The sequence below is a fragment of the Bactrocera oleae genome, chromosome 2 (genome assembly GCF_042242935.1).
Source record: "Bactrocera oleae isolate idBacOlea1 chromosome 2, idBacOlea1, whole genome shotgun sequence".
NCBI classification, from domain to species: Eukaryota; Metazoa; Arthropoda; class Insecta; order Diptera; family Tephritidae; genus Bactrocera; species Bactrocera oleae.
This window is the reverse complement of record NC_091536.1, coordinates 46,764,475-46,790,448: the sequence shown is the minus strand read 5'-3', so window position 1 is coordinate 46,790,448 and position 25,974 is coordinate 46,764,475. Positions and strand designations below refer to the sequence as shown.

Here is a 25,974-nt window from a genome sequence, read left to right as displayed (position 1 = left end):
ATTTTGATGGTGCTACTGTTGTTGGTGTTGTACTGCTGGGGCGATCTGATTTTCGCGCCTTTTTGTGTCCGTCCGGGTTGATATTTGCTCCTGCCTGCTGATTTGTTCTAATTGGAATTATGAGCTATGTTGGTGCTGTTGAGCCTTTTGCATTGTCCTCTAACTCGTATTTATACGAGTTTGGAGAACAATGCAGGGATGTGTTTATTTGGTATGAACATCCCGGCCGCCTTACAGAGTCTGCGAATAAAAAAGTTATTAGATCTATTTCGCTTAGGGTTTAAATCGCACAAGCACCGGTTAGAGTTCAACCGAGTGCGGTGTTTTGTGCGATCACGGTGCTGTTGTCTGTATTGTATAATCCGGGTTTCATTATTCTTGGGTAGATGTCTGCTCCCAGTTCCATCATGATTTTATCATCCTTGTGGAACATAGGGTCGGCTAGGACTAAGTGGTCGAATCTCTTAAAGATTTCGCCACCTATATCACGATTGTAGGGTCGGGTCGGTAGTTCCTGCGTCATACGGCAGTTAACTTCGACATGCCAGTCGGGATCAGTTAGTGACTCTATGACGATTTTACATATGCGGTGAAAGTCAAGATACGTTTTCGGTAACCTCAATCTATGAACTAGCTCCGAGGCAGTAATTGTCACCTTTCGGGTCGGGTTAATTATGGCACGTATTTTATTCCATTTGCCATCGTGTTTTATTTTTATAATGGCAGTGGGTATAAGGGTAGGCTTGGCCAGTAGTGTTGGAATCTCTTGATCTTTGTACAGTCGTTCGTCGCTCTTTGTTGTTTTGGTTTTCTCTTTGCAAAACAACCTGGGGTGTCCATGTAGGGTTGAATAGTGCTCCCCGTTACACATGTTGCATCGCTTTGCGCTTGTGCATCTTTGTGTTGAATGCGATCTGGCCAAGCAGTTGACGCAGTACTTATACTTAGTTACTGCGTCAAACTTTTCGTGAATGTTCATTTTAGTAAATTTTGAACATGTCACCAGCCGGTGATCTTTTTTGCACAATCCACAGGCGACGTGTTTATGTGCGCGTTTTGATGAATGGGTGATAGTACGCCGAGCCGTGCGGTGGGTACTTCCTCTTTCTTCTCGAAAGGGGGAGAGGGTCGCTTTAAAGCGATGTAAGTGTCTAGCCAGGGTCCCATTGTCGGAGAGTGGGGTGATGCTTCGGGTGACGCTGAGTGATCGTACGGTCAAGGCTGGGCTGCTCTGTCGGCTGCAGATTGATTTGATGCTATTTTGAGGAGCCATGTTACTATAAAGAAATGAGATTAGTTATTTGGTAAGGTGACTTTTTGGTTATTGGGCGGGTAATTGTTCCTTGAGAAGTACGTATGTCAACTACTCTGGTCTTATTGTCTGCACCGAGATAGGTTTTTTCGATGCGACCAAGTTTCCATTCATTTAGGGGTAGAGTTTCTTGGCGTATAACTACCATATCATTGATCTCTATATTGCGTTGAGGGTATTTCCACTTATACCGTTTGTAGAGTTCTTTTAGATATTCTTCTTTCCATCGTTTGCAGAAGTGTTGATGGAGTATCTTTAACTTTTGCTATCTATGTGCGATGCTTAGCTCCGTATCTTCTAAGTTGGGTTCTGCTGGGGTTAATAAAGGGGTACCTATTAAGAAATAGCCTGGAGTTAAAGGTTCTATATTCCTGGGGTCTTCACTTAGTGGGCTTAAAGGTCGAGAATTCAAGCAGTACAGTTTCGATTCGGGTTAGAAGGGTAGATTATTCTTCGAAAGTGAACTTTTGGATCTGAGACACCTTTTTTAAGTGGCCCTTTAAACTTTTCACTCCTGCTTCCCAGAATCCACCCATGTGTGGAGCTCCTGGAGGATTAAAGTGCCAGTTGATGTTTTGGTGTGCTTCACTTGTTGTTAATTGTGTTTTTAGTGATTTTATGAATTCTCGTCGAACTTTGATTAAGAGTTTAGACGCTCCCACGAAATAAGAACCATTGTCAGAATAGAGATCGACGGGACATCTGCGCCTAGAAAAGAATCGTGCGAAGGCGGCCATGAATGATTGGGTGGTGAGATCGCTTGCTGCCTCCAGGTGTATTGCTTTGGTTGCAAAACAAACAAATACGCATACATAACCTTTTGTGATCAAGCACGCTGTGCCGGTGTAATTTTTTAATTTTGTCGTAAAACTAGTTGGTTGCCACCATGTAGGGTAATTGAGTGAGTAAATTGTGTGAGTAGTTTTGTTAATCGACTGCTATAGGGTAGTATAATCGGATTACGCTCGTTATATGATAATGCGGCTGAATTGCTCAATCGGTCATTAACTCGCATTATTCCTTTGGGATCGATAAAAGGGTTTAGGGTCAAAATTGTCCTTTTTCTGTGTATGCTGGTTTTTTGGGTTAAAGCTTCATACTCCTCCGGGATGTGCTTTTTTTGGGTTAATATAATTAACCTCGTGCGGGTAGTTTGGAACTCGTCTGGAGTTATTTCCAACGTTGTGTATGGCTGTTGTGATCTGTTGGGTGACGCACTCGAGCAGAATCTGAATAAATATGCTATGACTCGAATGGCTTAGGGTAGTGATGAAAATCTATCCAGTATATCCTCTTGTGTTGTGTTAACGAAAGTCTTGATTGGCCGCAGTTCCAGTGTTGTATCGATTGATTTTCGGGTAATTGGCCAATGTTTCGGGTCGAGTTTTAGCCATTGGGGTCCGTGCCACCAGATGTCATTGTTAACCATTTCCAGAGTAGTGCATCCGCGAATACCCAGATCTGCCGGATTGTCCTGGCTTTCGATGTGACGCCAATTTTCGGTTCCAACTTTTTCTGCAATTGTGGCAACACGGTGGGATGCAAAGGTTATCCATGAGCATGGGGGTTTGCTTAGCCAAGAAAGGACAATCCGTCCAAAGGTGAGTGCGGTACTGAGTAATATTTAATTGGGATAGGGTCGCATCCACTAGATTCGCCAGAAGAATTTTATTGGGGACACACGAGTCTTGGATATCAAAAGAGTACCTGGACAACTGTGTGTTTGTAGAAACACTGATGTATAGGTTTGCTGCGTAAGATTTTTCTAATGCGTCAGAGAATCCGTGGAAATTGATGATCGCGGATGTCGAAAAGTGGGTCCACGAGGAATTTCAATCAGATTTAGGGTTTCGTAATCCTTTATGAAGATTTTCCAGCGATAGAGAGTTAAGGGTTTTAAACTTTCATCCCAATCGGATTTATCCATATTTGTTGCATTATTATTTTGGCTATGACTACAACGGGACTGAGCCAACCAGCTGGGTCGAACAATTTTGCTATAATCGATAATACTTCTCTTTTAGTAAACGATGTCTTATCGTGAATAGGGTTGATGAGAAAAAATAATGCATATTTTTTTGCATTCCATCTGATACCCAGTGTTTTTGTGCTATTGGATTCCGGTAAACTGAGTAAATTGGTATCCAACAGTGTTCTTGTGAGATTCCAGATAAGACTTTTGGGTCATTTGAGGTCCATTTGCGTAGAACAAATCCTGCGGACTCCAAATATGAAGTAAGTTCGTCTCGTGCCATCTTCGCAGTTGCTATGTCATGTGCTCCTGCACGTACATCACCGACGTATATTCTGTTTCGAAGTATCTCTGCTGCCAGTGGGTGGGTTCCTTGCACATCATCCGCTAATTTGAGGAGGGTACGGATAGCTAAATATGGGGCACAGTTAATATCAAACGTAACAGTTTGTAGAATAGGTCCAGTGTGTAGTACATCGTTGAGGCTGTTTCTATTTGAGGTGGGGCATGATGCGTTGAATACAACTCGCAGTTGGGTCGTTAAGCGATCGGGTTTAATGACTGCGTTATGTGGTAGATAGTATATTTTCGTATTCTCTGCGGGGTCATATTCTATTTTGGTCATATGTAGTTCCAGGTACTCGTTGATGGCCTTGTCGTTTTCTGTTTTTATTTCAGGTTTTCTAGATAGGGATTTTTTATTTCTTAGAAACTAAGCTAAAGCTATATGTCTTGAGTTGCCCAAGTCTATTTTTTCTGGGGTTTTGAGTGTCTTCGGGTTTTTTTTTTGATAATTTTGCTCACACAGTATATCCGAAGTTGAGGGTAGAGGCTTTTTCGGAACTTCTTCGACTTCCCAAAATTGTGTGAAGAACTTTTCTGGGGTCGTCTTATTGAAAAATGACAATATTGAGGAGCTATTGAATATAAAAATTAAACTGAAAGATAGGAATGTGTAAAAAGAGAAGTAAATAAGTCACATTGATTCATTTGCCTGTATGGCTGCTAGTATTCATCCTAAATGATTAATTGATGAAAAGCCTATTAATTTTCGTAAAGAAGTTTGATTAAGGCCTTCTAATGAGCCAATAACGGTTGAAGTAATAATTACGAAGATGATAAAATTGTTTTGTGTGATGTAAGAAATTAATATAAGAGGAACAATTTTTTGTCACGTTATTAAAGTGAGTGCATTTATTCAGGAGAGTCCTTCTATTACATTAGGAAACCAGAAATGGAAAGGTGCTGCCCCACTTTTTAATAATAGTGATGAGGTAATTATTAAGTCACTGTAGACACTGTTATCTTGTGTAAGAGGATAGTTATTTAGGTATCTTATTAGGATCGCGAATAGTAATACAGCTGAGGCTATAACTTGAGTTAAAAAATACTTTAATGAGGCTTCTGAAGATATTAAGTTATTATTATTTATTAGGGGATAAATGATAATAAATTAATTTATAATCCTATTCAAGCACCTAATCAAGAATTAGACGAGATCGTAGTTATAGTTCCTGTCATTAGGACAAAGAAAAATATAATTTTAGCTGAATTATTAAAAATTAAAAAGAAAAGGAGTGGAACCTTTATAAATGGGGTATGAACCCAGCAGCTTAATTAGGTTATATTTTTAAGTTTATGTTTTATTGTATGATGCACCAAATTTTTTGATACTTTAAGAAATAGTTTAATTCTATTAAATATAATGAATGTAATATTATTACATAATTTACCCTATCAAGGTAACCCTTTTATCAGGCAATTCATTGAATGAAATCAACTTATTTCATTTAAAATAGGCTAATTTCATCTTTTTTTTTTTTTAAACTTAATTTTTGAGCGTGTATACTATCTAATTTTTTTTTTAAATTTTTGATGATTTACATAGATCTATAAAAATGTTTATAATGTTAGATTATATTATATACTAATAAATTGATATTATATTATTTTTATCCATCTATGAATCTTAAGGCTTCGTTTTATATGATAATATATATCTATTAATTAACCATATAATTATATGTATATATATATCTATTAATCTTAACTTGGTACATCATTCATTTATCTTTAATATAATATAAATACAAATTTAAAATTTATTAATTATTAAAGGTAAATAAATTAATGAATATATTTTGTAATAATTTTAACATCTTATAAATTAAAAAAAAAAAAAAAAAAAATTATATAAAGCTGTTATATTAATTAAATACCTATTAATTAATTAGATTTTTTTTTATTATCTTATTTAATAATTATTTCAGTTATTATTAATATTTTTTTTATTATCTATGTTTTATTAATTATTAATTAATATAACAGCTTTATCAAATTAATTTGTTAATAAATTAAGAAAAAAAAAGTTTTTGTAATAGGTTGATTTTCTCTAATTTTATTTCATGAAAAATGGTAATTTACTCTTTTTATTATTACAATTAAAATTTTATATTTTATTAATTAATAATAATTATTTAAATGTTCTAATAATTTATTAATTATTAGTTGGTAAAATTTTATATATAGGCATTAAAGTTTTATTTTGGCTTTAAATTTTATTATTGATTTATTTTATATGTAAGTTTTTGCGTGTATTTTTATTTATTTTAATAGTAATTAAATTTCAACTATAATCTCAGTAAATAAAATTATTAATCAAGGAAACTTGTAGATAGTGATTTCATAGAGCATTGGTTAAATTTGTGCCAGCAGTCGCTGTGTAACCAAACAATGCAAATAAAATTAGTTCAGTGTGAGTTAAAATGTATTGTTTTAAAATAATATTGAATTTATTAGGGGAAATTTTAAATTTAAGAATTTTTTTGTGGTAATATTTTGAAGCTTGTAAATTTTAGTTATAAACTAGGATTAGATACCCTATTATTAAAATGTAATTGTAAACACTAAGGTAGTAGTAGTTATGTTCTTGAAACTTAAAAAATTTGGCGGTATTTTAGTCTATTCAGAGGAACCTGTTCTGTAATTGATAATCCACGATGAACCTAACTTGAACTTGTTTATCAGTTTATATACCGTCGTTATCATAATATTTTATTAGAATAATAATTTTCTATAATTTTTATAAGAATGTATATCAGATCAAGGTGTAGCTTATGTTTAAGTAGAGATGGGTTACAATAAATTTATTTAGACGGATCTAATTTTGAAATGTTTAGTGAAGGTGGATTTGACCGTAAAATATTAAAGATTGTTAATTTGATTTTAACTCTAGAATATGCACACATCGCCCGTCGCTCCTACTATTAAGGTAAGATAAGTCGTAACATAGTAGATGTACCGGAAAGTGTATCTAGAATGACAGTTTAAAGCTTATTTAGTAAAGTATTTCATTTACATTGAAAAGATTTTTGTGCGAATCAATATAAATTGAATAATATTTATTTAGTAATTTTTTTTTGTTTTTATATTATAGTATTAAAAATAATTGTATAGTTTAATGTTTTAGTAATTTTTAATGAAAAAATAATATTTATGATAGTTTATTAGTATTGTAAAACGTAATTGAAATAATTTGAAAAATTTTTGTTTAAAAAGAAGATTTAGTTTGCCGTATCTTGTGTATCAGGGTTTATTAAATAATTAATAGGAATTTATTAATCTCGATTTTATAATGTGTCTTTAATGTGTCAAAATTATTTTAAATAGATTATTAGAAATGAAATGTTATTCGTTTATAAAGGTATCTAGTTTTTTTAGAAATAAATTTAATATACAAGTTTTTGATTTTTTGGTTATTTAATTAATTAAAAAATGTATTAATTTGAATATCTTAAGGGATAAGCTTTAAGATAAATTATTAAAAATTAATAGTGATAATATAAAATGTATGCTTAGAATTAGCAATCGTTATAAAGTTTGTTAAAAATTATTTTATTAGTTATATTATTTATTATATTTTAATTTATTTAATAAAATTCTTTTATTAATAGTTTATAAAGGGGAATAATGATAGAATTAGTATATTGTTTTGTTTAGATAATTTTGTATGATAAGTTTATATGAAAAACTCGGCAAATTTTTTACTCGCCTGTTTAACAAAAACATGCCTTTTTAAGTTATTTTTAAAGTCTGACCTGCCCACTGAAATTGTTTAAATGGCCGCAGTATTCTAACTGTGCACAGGTACCATAATCATTAGTCTTTTAATTGAAGGCTGGTATGAACGGTTGGACGAGGTATAAGCTGTTTCATATAAATTTATAATAGAATTTTATATTTTAGTTAAAAAGCTAAAATGTGGTTAAAAGACGAGAAGACCCTATAAATCCTTATATTTTGTATTGTTTAAATTTTTTGGAATTAGTTAATTTTCATAGTATAAAATATTTTGTTGGGGTGATATTAAAATTTAATGAACTTTTAATTGTTTAAAATCATTCATTTATGAGTTATTGATCCATTAATAGTGATTATAAGATTAAGTTACTTTAGGGATAACAGCGTAATTTTTTTGGAGAGTTCATATCGATAAAAAAGTTTGCGACCTCGATATTGGATTAAGATATATTTTTAGGTGTAGCCGCTTAAATGTTAAGTCTGTTCGACTTTTAAATTCTTACATGATCTGAGTTCAGACCGGCGTAAGCCAGGTTGGTTTCTATCTTTAATTTTTTATAATTCCTTAGTACGAAAGGACCAGGTATTAAAATAGTAATATTTTATTTATAGAATGTGATTAATTACTATTTTGGCAGATTACTGCAATAAATTTAGAATTTATTTATGTAATTTATTATAAATATACTTATAGTACTTGTTTTTTATGGAATCTATATTATCAGTTATTGGGAGTTTAATTTTAGTAATTTGTGTTTTGGTGAGAGTAGCCTTTTTAACTCTTTTGGAGCGCAGAGTTTTGGGGTTTATCCAAATTCGTAAGGGACCTTATAAAGTAGGTTTAATAGGAATTCCTCAACCCTTTTGTGACGCAATTAACTTATTTACTAAGGAAAAAACTTATCCTCTTTTATCAAATTATATTTCTTATTATTTTTCTCCTATTTTTTTTTTATTTTTGTATTTAATTGCTTGATTATGTATTCCTTTATTTGTTAAGTTGTTTTCTTTTAATTTAGGGTTGTTATTTTTTTTTGTGTTGCACTAGATTAGGTGTTTATACTGTTATGGTTGCTGGTTGGTCTTCTAATTCTAATTATGCTTTATTAGGGGGATTGCGTGCGGTTGCACAAACGATTTCTTATGAAGTTAGAATGGCCCTAGTATTGTTATCTTTTGTTTTTTTAATTGGCAGATATAATATTTTAGACTTTTTTTATTATCAAAAGTTTGTTTGGCTTTTGGTAATTTTGTTACCTATTAGATTAGTGTGATTTTGTATTTGTTTAGCTGAAACCAATCGAACTCCTTTTGATTTTGCTGAGAGTGAATCTGAGTTGGTTTCTGGGTTAAATGTTGAATATAGAAGTGGGGGATTTGCTTTAATTTTTTTAGCTGAGTATGCTAGAATTTTATTTATGAGCATATTATTTTAGGTAATTTTTTTGGGGTGTCATTTGTTTCATATTATGTTTTATTTGAAATTAACTTTTATCTCATTTATGTTTATTTGAGCTCAAGGGACCTTATAAAGTAGGTTTAATAGGAATTCCTCAACCCTTTTGTGACGCAATTAAGTTATTTACTAAGGAACAAACTTATCCTCTTTTATCAAATTATATTTCTTATTATTTTTCTCCTATTTTTTCTTTATTTTTGTCTTTAATTGCTTGATTATGTATTCCTTTGGGGTGTGATTTGTTTCATATTATGTTTTATTTGAAATTAACTTTTATCTCATTTATGTTTATTTGAGCTCAAGGGACTTTACCTCGGTTTCGTTATGATAAACTGATATATTTGGCTTGAAAGAGTTTTTTACCTTTTTCATTAAATTTTTTGTTATTTGTTGTCGGGTTTAAGCTATTATTGATTTATTATATATGGTTAACATTAGTTAGTAAAGTCAATAGAAAGGTTAATTTCTATCTTGTGTTTTCAAAACACATGCTTGTTCAAGCTCATTGACTAATTAATTAAGTTGTCTCATCATTTTTTGATTAAAGGGTTAATAATATTATATAATATTATATAATATAGGATTAGGTTAAGATTTGTCCTACTAGGACGTAGGGCTCTTCTACTGGTCGTGCTCCAATTCATGTCAGTAGAATTACGGTAACTACTATAGTTCAAAATAAGATTTTATTGATTGGGTAAAATTGAATCCCCCGGAATTTTCTTAAGTGGTAAAATGGAAGAATAGTCCAGTCATTATAGTAAGTTCACCTCGGAATTCGAGATACCCAGCTGTAAGTCTGTAAATACTTGTATATTGACACCCTAAAAGTTGTCTCAAAACCTACATATGGTAGGGTGTACGCAACTATTAAATTCCAAGGTCAAAGGTCACAAAAATCGGTTTTTTGCGCTTTTTTTGTAAATATCTCATTTCCTATGGGTTTTTTGCTATTGGTATTTGTTATCAATATTGTAGAATACAAAATTCTCTACAAATTTTGTTTAAAAAATTTTTTCATACGGTGAACCGTTTTCGAGATAGAGGGCGGAGAGCGCGCGGTCACAGCATCACTTCAGGTCAACCGGTGCCTCCGATCAAAAACGCGCCATATATAGTTGATGAACTATCGATAAATCTATGATTATAAATATTTGTCAATTTTTATTAACTATTATATTATATTTTATCATTTTTTCCTAACCTATCCACTTTTTATTCAGTATTAATTTATTTAACAACACTTGCCTGCCCATGAAATTGCAGAATTGTTAATGAAAATATAGGAATTATATTTGAATTTAAACCTTATTAATATTAATAACTTCTTACATGATAAAAAAAAAAAAATTATTAAAAAATATCATTCAATACATTTATTTTTATTAAAAGTAAAAATATGGAATAAAGGGTACTAAAACTACAATTTATAATTTTAATCATCTTCTTCCTCTTCATCGTCGTCTTCCGGCTGCTGGTAAATTTCAAACTGGTCTTCATTATCGTTTTCAACGACATTTGTTTCAAGTTCTTCCATGATTTCGGGGTCAAAAGTTCCATCTTCGTTAATGTCGCTCTGATATGGTAGAGCATTGAGACAAGCTTGCCGATTACATTGGCCACAAGCTAAAGAGCATTGCAAGCCCGCTTTCCTGCATCCGCATCGCGAACCACAACCACTCTTGCAGTTACAGAAAATTGTATTTAACAAATGTTCTGGAGCAGGTGGTAAAATTGTCATGATAGGCTCCAGAAAATCGTTTCGCATTGCCCAACCCCATACCTGGGGTTCCAAATCATGCCCTAACCAAGTTTGAACTTGATAATATACACGTTCGAAATGTTGATGAGCAGCTGCACTTGTTGGTGGAATATTTGAAAGCTGCACAGGTTTATTAAGTTTTGTAGACTTGACGTAATGCATATAACGAAGATGATCGAGACTTTTCACAGATTTCGGAGCATTATAGACTGCCAATAAGGTTTGAGTTCCACTCTCTAATAATCACTGGGCTGAACAATTTTCTTCCTCAAATGCTGCAGCTAGTTCATCCAAATTGGTCAGTTTCTCAAAAACTTTTAAAAATGCTTTTTTTCCCTTTTTAAAAAAAGAAACAAAGAGTAGAAGGTCGTAACTATACAATATACTTGAACATCTGTTCCTACTGGCTATAAATAGAAAGGTCCGTAGTGTATAATAGGGGCCCGTATAATTCCCAAGTATAATTTTTGACGTAGTGGAAGGATTTTAAAATATACAGATTTTAAAGAAGATGCACTTGATTATTTTCTAATTAAAATGTCATTAGTGTTAATGGGAATATAATTATAGTAAGATTTAAGTTTTTCCCTTCATTATTTTTTAATTTTAGAAAACGGTCATCAGTATTATTGAATAGATAAAGATTTAAGGCATGAAGAAAATGATAAAATATAATATAATAGTTAATAAAAATTGACAAATATTTATAATCATAGATTTATCGATAGTTCATCAACTATATATGGCGCGTTTTTGATCGGAGGCACCGGTTGACCTGAAGTGATGCTGTGACCGCGCGCTCTCCGCCCTCTATCTCAAAAACGGTTCACCGTATGAAAAATTTTTTTAAACAAAATTTGAAGAGAATTTTGTATTCTACAATATTGATTATAAATACCAATAGCAAAAAACCCATAGGAAATGAGATATTTACAAAAAAAGCGCAAAAAACCGATTTTTGTGACCTTTGACCTTGAAATTTAATAGTTGCGTACACCCTACCATATGTAGGTTTTGAGACAACTTTTAAGGTGTCCATATACAAGTATTTACAGACTTACAGCTGGGTATCTCGAATTCCGAGATTCTTACCTAATTTAAGCTTAAATGACTAGACTAGAATAGCTAAAATAGCAATTGATAGTACTAGGGCGATTACTCCCCCTAATTTATTGGGGATTGATCGAAGAATGGCATAAGCGAATAGGAAGCACCATTCTGGTTGGATATGAACTGGGGTTACTAATGGGTTAGCTGGGATGAAATTATTTGGGTCTCCTAATAAATATGGATTTATTAATGTTAAAAGTAGTAGAGTGATCACTATAATTAGGGTTTCGTAGGGTTCACGAAACCTGTTGCTACAGAGTATAATAGTTTTGTTCACCTAACGGTTGTTTGTATCACCTAAAACTAATCGAGTTAGATATAGGGTTATGTATATATAAATTATCAGGATGAAGAACCGAGTTGAAATCCGAGTGACTGTCTGTCCGTCCGTCCGTCTGTCCGTCCGTGCAAGCTGTAACTTGAGTAAAAATTGAGATATCTTTATGAAACTTCGTAGACATGTTTCTTGGTACCGTGAGACGGTTGGTATTGCAGATAGGCGTAATCGGACCACTGCCACGCCCACAAAACGCCATTAATCAAAAACAAATAAATTGCCATAACTAAGCTCCGCAATAAGATACAAGACTGTTATTTGGTACACAGGATCCCATTAGGGAGGGGCATCTGCAGTTAAACATTTTTTTTTAAAGTGGGCGTGATCCCGCCTCTAATAGGTTTAATGTGCATATCTCCTAAACCGCTAATGCTATAATAACAAAATTCACTGGAAGCAAACGTTTTTATAACCTCTACCTACAGTGTGAAAATAGTTGAAATCGGGCGGCAACTGCGCCCACTCCTTATATAACGGTACTGTTAAAAACTACTAAAAGCGAGATAAAGCAAGCACTAAACACGAAAGAGACATTAAATTTTATCTCTGGGATGGTATGAGATGACTTTATAGGAACCGCGTTCAAAATTGGACAGTGGGCGTGGCACAGCCCACTTTTAGGTGAAAACCAATATCTTGGGATCTGCTTAACCGATTTCAACCAAATTCGGTGCATAACGTTCTTTTTATATTTCTATATTATATTGCGAAAATGGGCTAAATCGGACTACAACCACGCCTATTTCCCATATAACACCATTTTCAATTCCATCTTATTCTTTTACTTTCCACTATGCATATTAAGCAACAATGATTACATCGGGGTAAAACTTTGCGTGAATAATACGTTTAATGTATGCCACCTTGTGACCAAAAATTGTCTAAATCGAACCAAAATTGTTCAAGCCCCTAAGTACTAAATATGTGGACCCCAGTGCCTATAGTTGACCTTCTACCGAAAATATCAGCCAATCCACAAAGAAATCTCAAACGAGTATACCATTTGACTTTGCGAGAGTATAAAATGTTCGGTTACATCCGAACTTAGTGTAATTAATAGGTAATTTATGATTAAAATTGTAATTTGGTTTTTTGGGAAGTTGTATAATTTTTGTAGGTTTAATGAATTTTCAGGAGTAAATAAACTAATATTAAAATAGGGGTTTATTTCTAAGTTTTGTAGGAATGAGAGTGTTGAAAGTTTATCTATCAATAAGGAAATAAGTATAACAACTATTATAGTTGCAATGCAAATTGTGGATAATTTTATAGATAAAGAAAATATTTCATTTGAAGCTAATGAGGTTACATAGATGAATAGTACTAGTATTCCGCCTAAAAAAACTAAAAATAAAACATAGGAGAATCAGAATCTTTTTGCTATTAGTCCTGTTTATAAACAAATTTTTAGGGTTTGAATTAAAAGTATTAATCCTATAGCTTTGAACAAAAATAAAGCTTGAAACTAATGTGGAAGAATATAAGAAGAACTATATAATTTCAAGAGGTAGTTTAATTAAAATATTAATTTTGGGGATTAATGATAAAGTTATTTCTTTTCTCTTGAAGTTTTAAAAGCCTAAGGCTATTTTTGGTTTACAAGACCAGTGTTTTTATTAAACTATTAAAACTAATGTTAATAAGATTGTATTGAGGATTGCTTTGTTTTTTATTTTTAATGGGGAGATTTGTTTTTGTTTCTAACCGTAAACATTTGTTGTCAATGCTTTTGAGATTGGAGTATATTGTGTTGAATTTATTTTTTCTTTTGTTTATTTATTTGAACTTTATAGATTATAGAAGATTTTTTAGCATAATGTTTTTAACTTTTGGAGTATGTGAGGGTGCTTTAGGTCTTTATATTTTAGTTTCTATAATTCGTACACATGGAAATGATTATTCTCAATCATTTAATGTTTTACAATGTTAAAATTAATTTTTATAATAATTTTTATTAGTCCTATTTGTTTTTTAAATGGTTTATTTTGAATGGTTCAAAATTTATTATTTATTGTAACTTTTATTTTTATTATTTTAAATTATTGTACTAATTATTTTGTAAATATTTCATATTTTTTAGAGTTTGACGTTATTTCTTATGGGTTGATTTTATTAAGATTTTGAATTTGTACTCTCATGCTAACAGCTAGTGGGTCTGTTTATAAATATAATAATTATAAAAATTTTTTTTTATTTAATGTTTTAATTTTGTTATTGTTTTTGGTTTTAACTTTTAGAAGAATGAACATATTTATTTTTTATTTATTTTTTGAAAGAAGATTAATTCCTACTTTATTTTTAATTTTGGGGTGAGGGTATCAACCTGAGCGTCTTCAGGCGGGGGTGTATTTATTGTTTTATAGTTTGTTGGTTTCTTTGCCTATATTAGTCGGGATTTTTTATTTATATAATAGTTTAAATACAATAGATTTTTATTTATTAAGTAAATATATGTTTAATTATGATTTGCTTTATTTATCTTTAATTTTAGCCTTTTTAGTTAAAATGCCTATGTTTTTGTTGTATTTAGTTCATTTGTGATTACCTAAGGCTCATGTAGAATCTCTGGTTTCTGGGTCAATAATTTTAGCAGGAATTATGTTAAAATTAGGGGGTTACGGGTTGTTGCGTGTTTTTTCTTTTTTTACAGTTAAGAGGAATCAAGTATAATTATTTATGGGTAAGAATTAGTTTAGTTGGGGGAGTTTTAATTAGATTGGTTTGTTTACATCAAACTGATTTAAAGGCTTTAATTGCTTATTCTTCTGTGGCTCATATAGGTATTTTTCTAGGGGGGTTAATAACTTTGACTTATTGAGGGCTTTGTGGTTCTTATACCTTAATAATTGCTCATGGATTATGTTCGTCAGGATTGTTTTGTTTGGCGAATATTACTTATGAGCGGTTAGGGAGTCGAAGCTTATTAATTAATAGGGGATTATTAAATTTTATGCCTTCAATGACTTTGTGGTGATTTTTGTTAAGTGCTTGTAATATAACTGCCCCACCTTCTTTGAATTTATTGGGTGAAATTTCTTTATTAAATAGAATCGTTAGTTGATCTTGAGTTACTATGATTTCTTTATCTTTATTATCTTTTTTTAGAGCTGCTTATACTGTGTATTTGTATGCTTATAGTCAACACGGTAGGGGATTTTCAGGTGTTAAGATTCATTTAGAGGTGGTAAGATTCGTGAGTATTTGTTGTTATTTCTTCATTGATTTCCTTTAAATTTGTTGATTTTAAAAAGAGATATTTGTTTATTTTGACTTTAAATTTAAATAGTTTATTTAAAATATTGATTTGTGGTGTCAATGATATGAGCTAATCATTTTAGATCGTGAAGTATTTATCAATTTGTAGAATTAGATTTTTAGTTTTAATTATAATTAGAATTAATTTTTTTTTAGACTTTTTTTTGTTAAATGATTATTCTGAGTGAGAGGTTGTTAGTTTAAATTCTGTGAGAATTGTAATGACCCTTTTATTTGATTGAATGAGATTATTGTTTATATCTTTTGTTTTATTAATTACTTCGTTAGTAATTTATTACAGAAAGGAGGATATGGCTGGGAATATAAATATTAATCGGTTTATTATATTAGTGCTTATATTGGTTTTATCTATAATTTTGTTGATTTTTAGCCCTAATTTAATTAGAATTTTGTTGGGATGAGACGGGTTGGGGCTGGTCTCTTATTGTTTGGTTATTTATTTTCAAAATGTTAAATCGTATAATGCTGGGATATTAACAGCCTTATCTAATCGAATTGGGGATGTGGCCTTTTTATTGGCAATTGCTTGGATATTAAATTATGGTAGATGAAACTATATTTTTTATTTAGAAACTATAAAGCATAATGTGGAGATAGGAATTATTGGAAGATTAATTATATTAGCTGCTATAACTAAGAGAGCTCAGATTCCTTTTTCATCTTGATTGCCAGCTGCTATATCTGCTCCTACACCTGTTTCTGCTTTAGTTCATATTTACCATATTTATAGCTGGGGGCTAACTTTGAATTTGATTTAAAGAAGATTATTGCTTTATCTACTCTTAGACAGTTAGGGTTAATAATAAGAATTTTATCTATAGGGTTTTATAAGCTTGCCTTTTTTCATTTGTTGACTCATGCTTTATTTAAGGCCTTGTTGTTTATGTGTGCTGGAGCAATTATTCATAATATAAATAATTCACAAGATATTCGTTTAATGGGGGGGGTTAGGTGTTTAAATGCCTTTGACTTCCGGGTGTAGCTAATTTAGTTTAATATTTATAGCTAATTTATATTAATATATTTTCTTTTTTTATATTTTTTTATACCGGTTTAACGGTTTGTTATTCTTTTCGATTGGTGTATTACTCTATAACTGAGGAGTTAAATTGTGGTTCTTTAAATATGCTTAGCGATGAGGGTTCGATTATGTTACGTGGTATAAAAGGCTTATTGGTTATGAGAATTATTGGGGGGAGAATATTAAGCTGGCTAATTTTCCCTACTCCCTATACGGTTTGTTTACCTAATATTTTGAAGCTATTAACTTTATTTGTTTGTGTTGTGGGGGGAGTATTAGGGTATTTAATTTCAAATGTTTCTTTATTTTATTTTAATAAGTCTTTACATAATTATTTGGTAAGCTATTTTTCTGGTTCAATGTGGTTTATACTTTATATTTCTACTTATGGAATCATTAGCCATTCTTTGATTTTAGGCGGTAGGGTTTGTAAGTCATTTGATCAAGGTTGATCAGAGTTTTTAGGAGGTCAAAATTTATATAGTGACTTAGTTAAATATTCTCGGTATATATTTGTTATACATAATAATAGTTTAAAGATTTATTTATTATTATTTGTTTTATGGATTATTTTTTTATGATATTTTAATTCAAGTAGCTTAAGATAGAGCATAACACTGAAGATGTTAGGGTAATTGTTTAATTCTTGAATATAGTGTATTTATTTTAGTAATTTATAAAAATAAGTAATTTTGTTTTTACAATAAAAATGTAATGTTTTTTTTAAACTATATAAACAGAAGTATAAATGGGGTTTAACCATTTAAAGATAAAATTTAGCAGCTTTTTCTTGAACCTCATACTTCCTTAATTGGAGGGTAGTCTCAGTTCTATCATTAACAGTGATAAGCCTCTATTTGGCTTCAATTAATAGGTATTTAATTAATATAACAGCTTTATCTAGAATTAGGATATTTAAGTACCTAAGATTAGGTCGAAACTAATTGCAATAAATCGCTTCATATTCATTTTTTGGTTTAAGGTAGATTGAATATTTCAATACTTTTTGAATGCAAATCAATTGTTATAATTAACTACAACCCTACTTTCATCAATTTAGTATGCCTTGATTTCATTCGTGGTATAGTCTAATAATTAGAATAATAATAAATACAATTCTTGTTGTTGTTCAAACTATTATATTGGAAGTGGAGATGATTAAAATTATGGGTAAAATAAGGGCGATTTCTACATCAAAAATTAAGAAAATGATAGTGATTAAAAAGAATCGAAGTGAAAAAGGTAGTCGTGAAGATGATTTAGGGTCGAATCCACATTCAAATGGAGATCATTTTTCACAATCTGTGAGAGTTTTTTTTGATAAAATAGATGCTAGTATTATAACAACTCTTGCAATAATAATTAAAATTGATGCTATAATAGCGATTGAAAAGATTATCTGCACTACTGATTAGTAGGCCTTATGATTGGAAGTCAAATATACTTATATACTATGCAGATAATTGTTAATTAACCTCCTCATCAGTAAATTGAGATGTATAGGAATAGCCAAACGATATCAACGAAATGTCAATATCACGCAGCTGCTTCGAACCCGAAGTGATGGGTTGGATGATTATTTAAATGGTGAATTAAACATACAAGTAGAAAAGAGGTTCCGATTAATACATGAATTTCATGGAATCCAGTTGCCATGAAAAAGGTAGAACCATAAACTGAATCTGCGATAGTAAATGGGGCTTCGATATATTCATATGCTTGTCAAATAGTAAAGTAGACTCCTAAGAGGACTGTAAAAAACAGTCCTTGTGTGGCTTGTGAGTGGTTACCTTCTATTAAACTGTGGTGAGCTCATGTTACTGTTACTCCTGAAGATAAGAGAATTGCTGTGTTTTGTAAAGGAATTTGGAACGGGTTGAATGGTTGAATTCCGGCTGGGGGTCATATAGCTCCTAGTTCAATGACTGGGGATAATCTTCTGTGGAAAAAGGCTCAGAAGAAAGATACAAAGAATAATAATTCTGATAAAATAAATAAGATTATTCCTCACCGAAGCCCTAGGGTTACAGGTAAGGTGTGGAGGCCTTTGAAAGTTCCTTCTCGAGAAACGTCTTGCCACCATTTGTAGACTGTTAAAATGGTGATTATATTATATTACCTAATACAAATAATGAAATATCATATTGGTGGTTCTAGAACTACTAAAGACTACTAGAAGCTGATTCTAGAACTACTAATAAAAATGAGACGATTATATAGGCTAGTGAGGGTCCGGTATTACCTAATAATGTGAGGAGTAGATGTCCTGCAATTATATTTGCTGCTAATCGAACAGCTAAGGTTCCAGGGCGGATAATATTACTAATGGTTTCGATACATACTATAAACGGTATAAGAACTTCAGGGGTTCCTTGGGGCACTAAGTGTGCAAATATGTGTTGGGTATGATTGATTCATCCATATAGTATAAAACATAATCATATAGGTAGGGCTAGTGTAAGGGTTAGTGTGAGGTGGCTTGTTCTAGTGAAAATGTAGGGGAATAATCCAATAAAATTATTAAATAAAATTATGTCCTGAGGAGCCTAAAAAAGTTTTGAATTCTTTGTGTAAGGTTATTAGAGTTGAGTTTCAGAAAATGTGTCATCGTGAAGGTATTAATCAATAGGCGGAAGGTATTAATAATAGCCCTAAAAACGTTCTTATTCAATTTATAGACAAATTGAAGATGCTTGATGATGGGTCAAACATAGAAAATAGATTTGTTATCATTTTCAATTTAAAGAAGTTGTTGAATACTTATTTGAAATTTGTGATTTAGGTGTTTGTGGAATTACAGAGTAATAATTTATTATACTAAACAAAATAAAGGTAATTGAAAAGACAATAAATAAGCTTAATCAACCGATAGGGGCTATTTGTGGGATTAAAAAATATTTAATAATTTAATAATTTTAGTTTGACATACTAATGTTATTTTTTAACTAATTTTTTCATTAGAAGTAAGTGATAATTTACTATGAGGTGGTTTAAGAGACCAATACTTGCTTTCAGTCATCTTATGAAAATTATGAGTTAGCTCTATTAGTTACTCATTTAATAAAATGTCTAACAGGGAGTCTTTCGATTACAATGGGCATAAATCTGTGGTTAGCTCCGCAAATTTCTGAGCATTGACCGTAAAATAGTCCGGGTCGGATTAGGAAGTTAGTTTGGTTTAATCGTCCAGGCGTTCCGTCTACTTTTACACTTAGAGCGGGGACTGTTCAGGAATGAATAGCATTTGCAGCAGTCACTAAGATTCTGATTTGTGAATTTATTGGCAGAATTACTCGATTGTCGACATCTAATAGGCGGAATCCGTCTGCAGTTAATTCGTTAGTTGGGATTATGTATGAATTAAATTCAACATTTAAAAAATCTGAATATTCGTAGCTTCAGTATCACTGATGTCCAATAGCCTTTAAAGTTACTGAGGGTTCATTAATTTCAGCGAATAAATAAATTAGTCGGAGAGATGGTAGGGCAATAAATAGGAGGACAATAGCTGGGAGAATCGTTCAATTTATTTTAATGGTTTGTCCATGTAGAAGATTTCGATTTGTATATGCATTGAAAATTATTATAAATATTAAATAGCCAACTAATGTTGTGATTATAACTAGGATTATTAGTGCGTGATCGTGGAAGAATGTAAGTTGTTCCATAAGAGGGGAGGCTGTATCTTGAAGGCCAAGGGCAGCTCATGTTGTCATTTGTTTCTAATAAAAGTAAAATACTTTATATATGGAGCTTAAACCCATTGCACTAATCTGCCATATTAGACAGTTAGTTAAAAGAGGTAGTTCTGATTAACTATGTTCGGCTGGAGGGGTGTTTTGAAGCCATTCAATTGATGAACTAAGCTGTATAGGGTAGACTACTTGTCGTTGTGTTACTAGTCTTTCTCAAATAATAAATAAATACAAATAAGATTACTAGTAAAGAAATAGACGATCCAATTGTGGAAACTACATTTCATGTTATGTAAGCGACTGGGTAATCTGAATATCAACCAGGTATTCCCGCTAACCCTAAGAAATATTGAGGGAAAAACGTTAAATTTACACCAATAAATATAACAATAAATTGACTTTTTAGTCAATTAGGGTTTAGGGTTAGGCCAGTAAATAGCGGGTATCAGTGTACGAATCCGGCTATAATCGCGAATACTGCTCCTATTGATAATACATAGTGAAAATGGGCTACTACATAGTATGTATCGTGTAGAATCATATATACACAAGAATTGGCAAGTAAAACTCCTGTTAGTCTTCCTACTGTAAATAAAAATACAAACCCAAGTGCTCATAATATGGTTGGAAGGTAGTTTAATTGTCATGAAGGGCGGCTAATCAACTGAAAATTTTAATACCTGTTGGTACCGCAATAATTATTGTGGCTGAAGTGAAATAGGCTCGAGTGTCAACATCTATTTCTACTGTAAATATATGGTGATCTCATACGATAAAACCTAGAAGCCCAATTGCTATTATAGCAAAAATTATCCCGAGGGACCCGAATGTTTCCCTTTTACCTGATTCTTGGCTAATTATATGTGAGATTATACCAAACCCTGGTAAAATTAAAATGTAAACTTCTGGATGTCCAAAAAATCAAAATAAATGTTGGTAAAGAATTGGGTCTCCTCCGCCGGCTGGGTCGAAAAAGGAGGTATTTAGATTTCGGTCTGTTAAAAGTATTGTGATGGCCCCCGCTAAAACAGGAAGTGATAGTAAAAGTATAAGTGCTGTTAATACTACTGCTCAAACAAATAAAGGCATACGATCAAATGTGATTCCTGTTGATTGCCTATTAATTACTGTTGTGATCAAATTTACGGCACCTAAGATGGAGGAGATTACTGCTAAATAAAGTGAAAAGATAGCTAAACCAACAGTTGCCCCTCAATGAGCAATAATAGATGATAGGGGTGGGTATACTGTTCAACCTGTACCAGCCCCATTTTCTACTATACTGCTGACTAATAATAGGGTAAGTGAGGAGGGCAGTGATTAGAATCTTATATTATTTATTCGAGGTAAAGCCATATCTGGCGCTCCCAGCATTAATGGGACTAGTCAATTTCCAAATCCTCCAATTATAATGGGTATAACTATGAAAAAAATTATTACGAAAGCGTGAGCAGTTACGATTACATTGTAGATTTGATCATCTCCAATTAGGGCTCCAGGGTGACCTAGTTCTGCTCGAACTAAAATTCTAAGGGATGTACCCACTATCCCAGCTCAAGCTCCAAAAATGAAGTATAAAGTTCCAATATCTTTGTGGTTTGTTGAAAATAGGCATTGTCGCGATTAAATGGCTGAAGTTTAGGCGCTAGACTGTAAATCTATCTATATGAACCTTACTTGAACTTGTTTATCAGTTTATATACCGTCGTTATCAGAATATTTTATTAGAATAATAATTTTCTAAAATTTTTATGAGAATGTGTATCAGATCAAGGTGTAGCTTATGTTTAAGTAGAGATGGGTTTTTCAGGTGTGGGTCCGGAAAGAATCCAACCGAATTCTGTTTCTTGGACTAGTAATGACCCGAATACATTTCTCTGTACGCCACTGAGAATTATTTGTGGGTACAGATCACTTCCGATAAGGATGTCGACAGGTCTGGGTTTATAGAAGTGAGGGTCAGCTAAGCTAAAACCGAATTCTTTATTAGAAACTATTCTATCAAGTGAGTGAGTGGGTAAGTTATCGGTTAAAGTTTTTAAAATAAACGCGTGGGTTGTTATCTTAAATTCCCTTTTTGTTGTTGAATGAAGGGTGAGTTCGCAAGTTTTGGTAGCTGTTGCGGAGACTGTGTTGTTCAATCCGTTCATTTGTGAATTTTTCTTGAATGTGGGCATGTTGAATTATCTGTGGACCTTCTCGGAAATGAACGTAGCTTCTGACCCAGAGTCGATTAGTGCTCGAGCTGTATATAATTGCCCTTTGTAAGAAACTTGCACTATGGCAGTACCTAGCAAAACCTGCTTCCTACTTGAGATGTGTGGGTCTTGAGTTTTATTTTCAGTGGACTGTAAGAGGGTTGTGTAGGCTTGCGGATTTGTATTGGGATTAAGGGTTTGGGAGGTACTACTATTGGTAGAGTCAAGAGGCGGGTTCGAGGCTCTTGATCCTTGCGGGAGGGATTGGGAACGGAATGGGGCATCCCTATGAAGAAGAGGTTATTTTTCTTTCTACATATTCTGAATGAGTATTTGCTCTTGCAATCCTTGAATCTATGCGATAATGCAAGGCAATTAAAACAGTAACCATTATTTTTTATTACGTTTATTCGGGTCTCGACATTCATTTGAAAAACTTTGGCCATTCTCGAATGGAATGTTGAGTTCTACTTTATACAACTTTGGTTAGACCTATATTGGAATATGGCTCTGAAATGATGCTGCCTCTTACAGGGTTTTCACTAGCGTGCGAATAACTCAATTTCGAAGTTCCAGAGACGTTCGCGTGAAAGGTATTAAATTTCCTGTCTTTTCCTTTTCTATAAGGCCCACTGTCGGGTTGGGTAACTGGAACGGGGTCAGTTAGATTTCCTACTACTTCCAAACATTTGTATCTATGGGTGAGAAACGCGTCGAAAGTTTTCCATGATGAAATTTTGGAGTTGTCTTCCAGGGTATCCTCAAATTGACAACTACTCGTGTCTATGTATACATTATGAAGATTGGGAAGACAATTGTTGACGGTCCTCTGAAGGTGTTTAATATTGCTTCCACTTTCCTGGTTTGCTTGGGGTAAATTGAACAAAATTTTTAATTGCGCGTTGACTTGAACTCGTTTGTTTTCGTATTGCGATACCAGGTCCCTCCATGCCATCAAGAAACCATCATTTGTTAATGGTGCTTTTTTAACTATTGCTCTTGCTTCTCCTCGGGTTTTTTGAATTAGGTGAAACAGTCTCTCCACGGTACTAATTTTGTGATTATCGTAAATAGCGTTGAGTTCAACTCTTTTTATTTCCATAGTATAAAAGGATTCATCTTCGGGGTAGGTTTCGTAATTTCTTCGATATATTCGAATAAATCCGAAATACAGAACTTAAATTCTTCCATTTTCGATAAAAAATTTATTTATTTCTTTATTATATATGTATATCGCAACAATTTATAAAATTTAAATGAAACAAATATCCAAAAATTTCCAAAAAAAAATGTTTTTTTTTTTGTGTGTGTTTTATATATGCACAATATTTAAAATTCCGATAAACGAAAAATTTCCTACTGAGTATTTTGAATTTTTTCCTACAGGGTTTTTTGCTTGCTCGCAATGCACTAGCAATGAATATTTAACTCTACTTTTACACACAGATTCTTTTGTAACCCAAACCGGTTTATTGAGGGCGAGGGGACGACGAGGAAAGACGAAGGGACCGTGCCACTCGTGTTCGGGTGGCACGCTTTGTGTTCTTGTTCCTAACAGCTTGCTGCTACCCTTTTCAGCATTCCTTTTCACTTTTAAATTCTTTGAATGGTTGCAAGAGCGCTCGGTTTCAAATGAATTCGTTCACAAATTTGAATTCTGTTATCTATTTTTTGTATGTAATATGCAAATATGTATGTAAATAAGGAGAAAATTAAGATATAGATTATGGAGTTAGAAAATTATGAATTTTTAATACTTAAAGATTAGGAAATTCTTGTTATAAATTTGGCCTTGAAAATATTAGAAGCGGATATTCAATACATTCTGGTGGATTAGGGAATTCCCGTCTTAAGTATTTCTTTGAACCTATTAAGCGGGTAGGTTTTATGCATATTGTTCTACCATATTCATGGTAATTCATTGCAAGCAAAATGTGTGACCATCATCTCAACATACAAATGAAATATGCAACACGCTCTAAGTGTTGCGCCGTCGAACCGCACAAATATTTACGAAAGTTTTGCGAAAAGGAATGCAGAAAAACTAGACTCAAGTTGCTGGACTCTTTTTGCCCGTGTGAATGTACAGAGCGACACCAAAAGAGAATTTGAAAAATATGAGGGTCAAAAGAGTCCCAATGTAAAAGCCGTCTAACAGAGCGGGTAATGTAATTTGATTATATATACATGAATATATACGTGTATGTACGAATAGGTACCAAGAGTAACGCTGCTTGGCTCTCAAAAATTTTATATTATATTGTAAGTACGTACTTATGAGCAATTTGAATATATTATATTATATATATATGTATAAGTGTATGTACGAATTGGTTCCAAGATCGCTTTTACACACAGACTCTTTTGTAACCCAAACCGGTTTATTGTAGCTGAGGGGACGTCGAGGAAAAACGAAGGGACCGTGCCACTCGTATTCGGGTGGCACACTTTGTGTTCTTGTTCGTAATAACTCGCTGCTACCCTTTTCAGCATTCCTTTTCACTTTCAAATTCTTTGAATGGTTGCCCGTGTGAATGCACAGAGCGACACCAAAAGAGAATTTGAAAAAAATGAAGGTCAAAATAATCCCAATGTAAAAGTCGTCCAAGAGTAACGCTACTTGGCTCTCAAAAAATATTAATTATATAAGTACTTGTATTGTAAGTACTTACTTAGGTATGTATTATGAGCAATGTGCTAAACGGAATATGGCAATAACAAATTCGCAAATACTTTGCACTTTTATTCCGTAGAGCACTGATATTATATTTTTTTAAAAATTTTAGTTTATGTACTCACAATTTTTCACGTATGTAATCCTTGTTGCCTTTGTAAATCCAAGTTTGTGGTTAATTGGGTGTGTGAATATATAACTTCTGATGATCCAAACGGTGGTTGATTGGGTGGGTGAATGTATAATATATAAACGGTGTTTAATTGGGTGTGTTTTATTTTATCGGGAACGGATCCGGCTCGAAGGACCAAAATGTCGGGGTACTCGACGTTGAGCCGGTGTGCCAAATAAAATAAAATATTAATTAAAATTCAACAACATGTAAGTTTAATTAATTTGAGTATATAGGGTAGAAATATAGACAATTTGTGTGGGTTAATTGTACAATATTTATGTGTGTGTTTGTTATGTGTTATATGTATAATTCAATTTATGTGTTATTTATAAGTTAGACTTAAATAAGATAAATTAACTATAAATTTAATTATAACCTGTTGTGGGTTGATAATCCCGCGGAATTTTTGGTGGTGCTGCTGTTGTTGTACTGCTGGGGCGATCTGATTTTCGCGCCTTTTTGTGTCCCCCCGCGTTGATATTTGCTCCTGCCTGCTGATTTGTTCTAATTAAAATTATGAGCTATGTTGGTGCTGTTGAGCCTTTTGCATTGTCCACTAATTCGTATTTATACGAGTTTGGAGAACAATGCGGAGATGTGTTCATTTGGTATGAACAGTCGCGGATGCCTTATCATGACAAAACTTAAATAATATCTGATATATAACTGATGATTCATCAGAAATGGACACACATCATTCAAAAGAGAGCTCTGAAAATACACAATGTCAAGAAACTAAAAAAACATTGTATCAATTCAAGCAACAAATACTTCTTAGTAAAAGTCGCTTTACCATTCACGAATCTATTAATAATTTTAATAAAACTAGGCATATTATTGAATATGATTCACTTGAAAATTTAATGACTATTCTAAAAGAGTTCTTACAACCAAATCTTGTAA

At 32.4% G+C, this 25,974-nt stretch overlaps 1 protein-coding gene and 3 pseudogenes across 1 annotated transcript; 1 reads left to right on the top strand and 3 right to left on the bottom strand.

The window, feature by feature from the left end:
- Positions 1–307: 307 nt before the first annotated feature.
- LOC138858991 (uncharacterized) lies at positions 308–1,285 on the bottom strand. Its single transcript, XM_070113095.1, has one exon. The coding sequence runs from the start codon at positions 1,271–1,273 to the stop codon at positions 308–310; it is 966 nt and encodes a 321-aa protein (XP_069969196.1). The 5' UTR covers positions 1,274–1,285.
- Positions 1,286–3,996: 2,711 nt separating this feature from the next.
- On the bottom strand, positions 3,997–6,332 carry LOC138856215 (NADH-ubiquinone oxidoreductase chain 2-like; annotated as a pseudogene).
- Positions 6,333–15,598: 9,266 nt separating this feature from the next.
- LOC118683681 (NADH-ubiquinone oxidoreductase chain 5-like) lies at positions 15,599–17,077 on the top strand (annotated as a pseudogene).
- Positions 17,078–17,865: 788 nt separating this feature from the next.
- LOC138856144 (ATP synthase subunit a-like) lies at positions 17,866–19,211 on the bottom strand (annotated as a pseudogene).
- Positions 19,212–25,974: the final 6,763 nt, after the last annotated feature.

Bases quoted from the DNA above. Each gene is read 5' to 3' on its own strand.
- LOC138858991 (XM_070113095.1), bottom strand. From the start codon at position 1,273: ATGGCTCCTCAAAATAGCATCAAATCAATCTGCAGCCGACAGAGCAGC.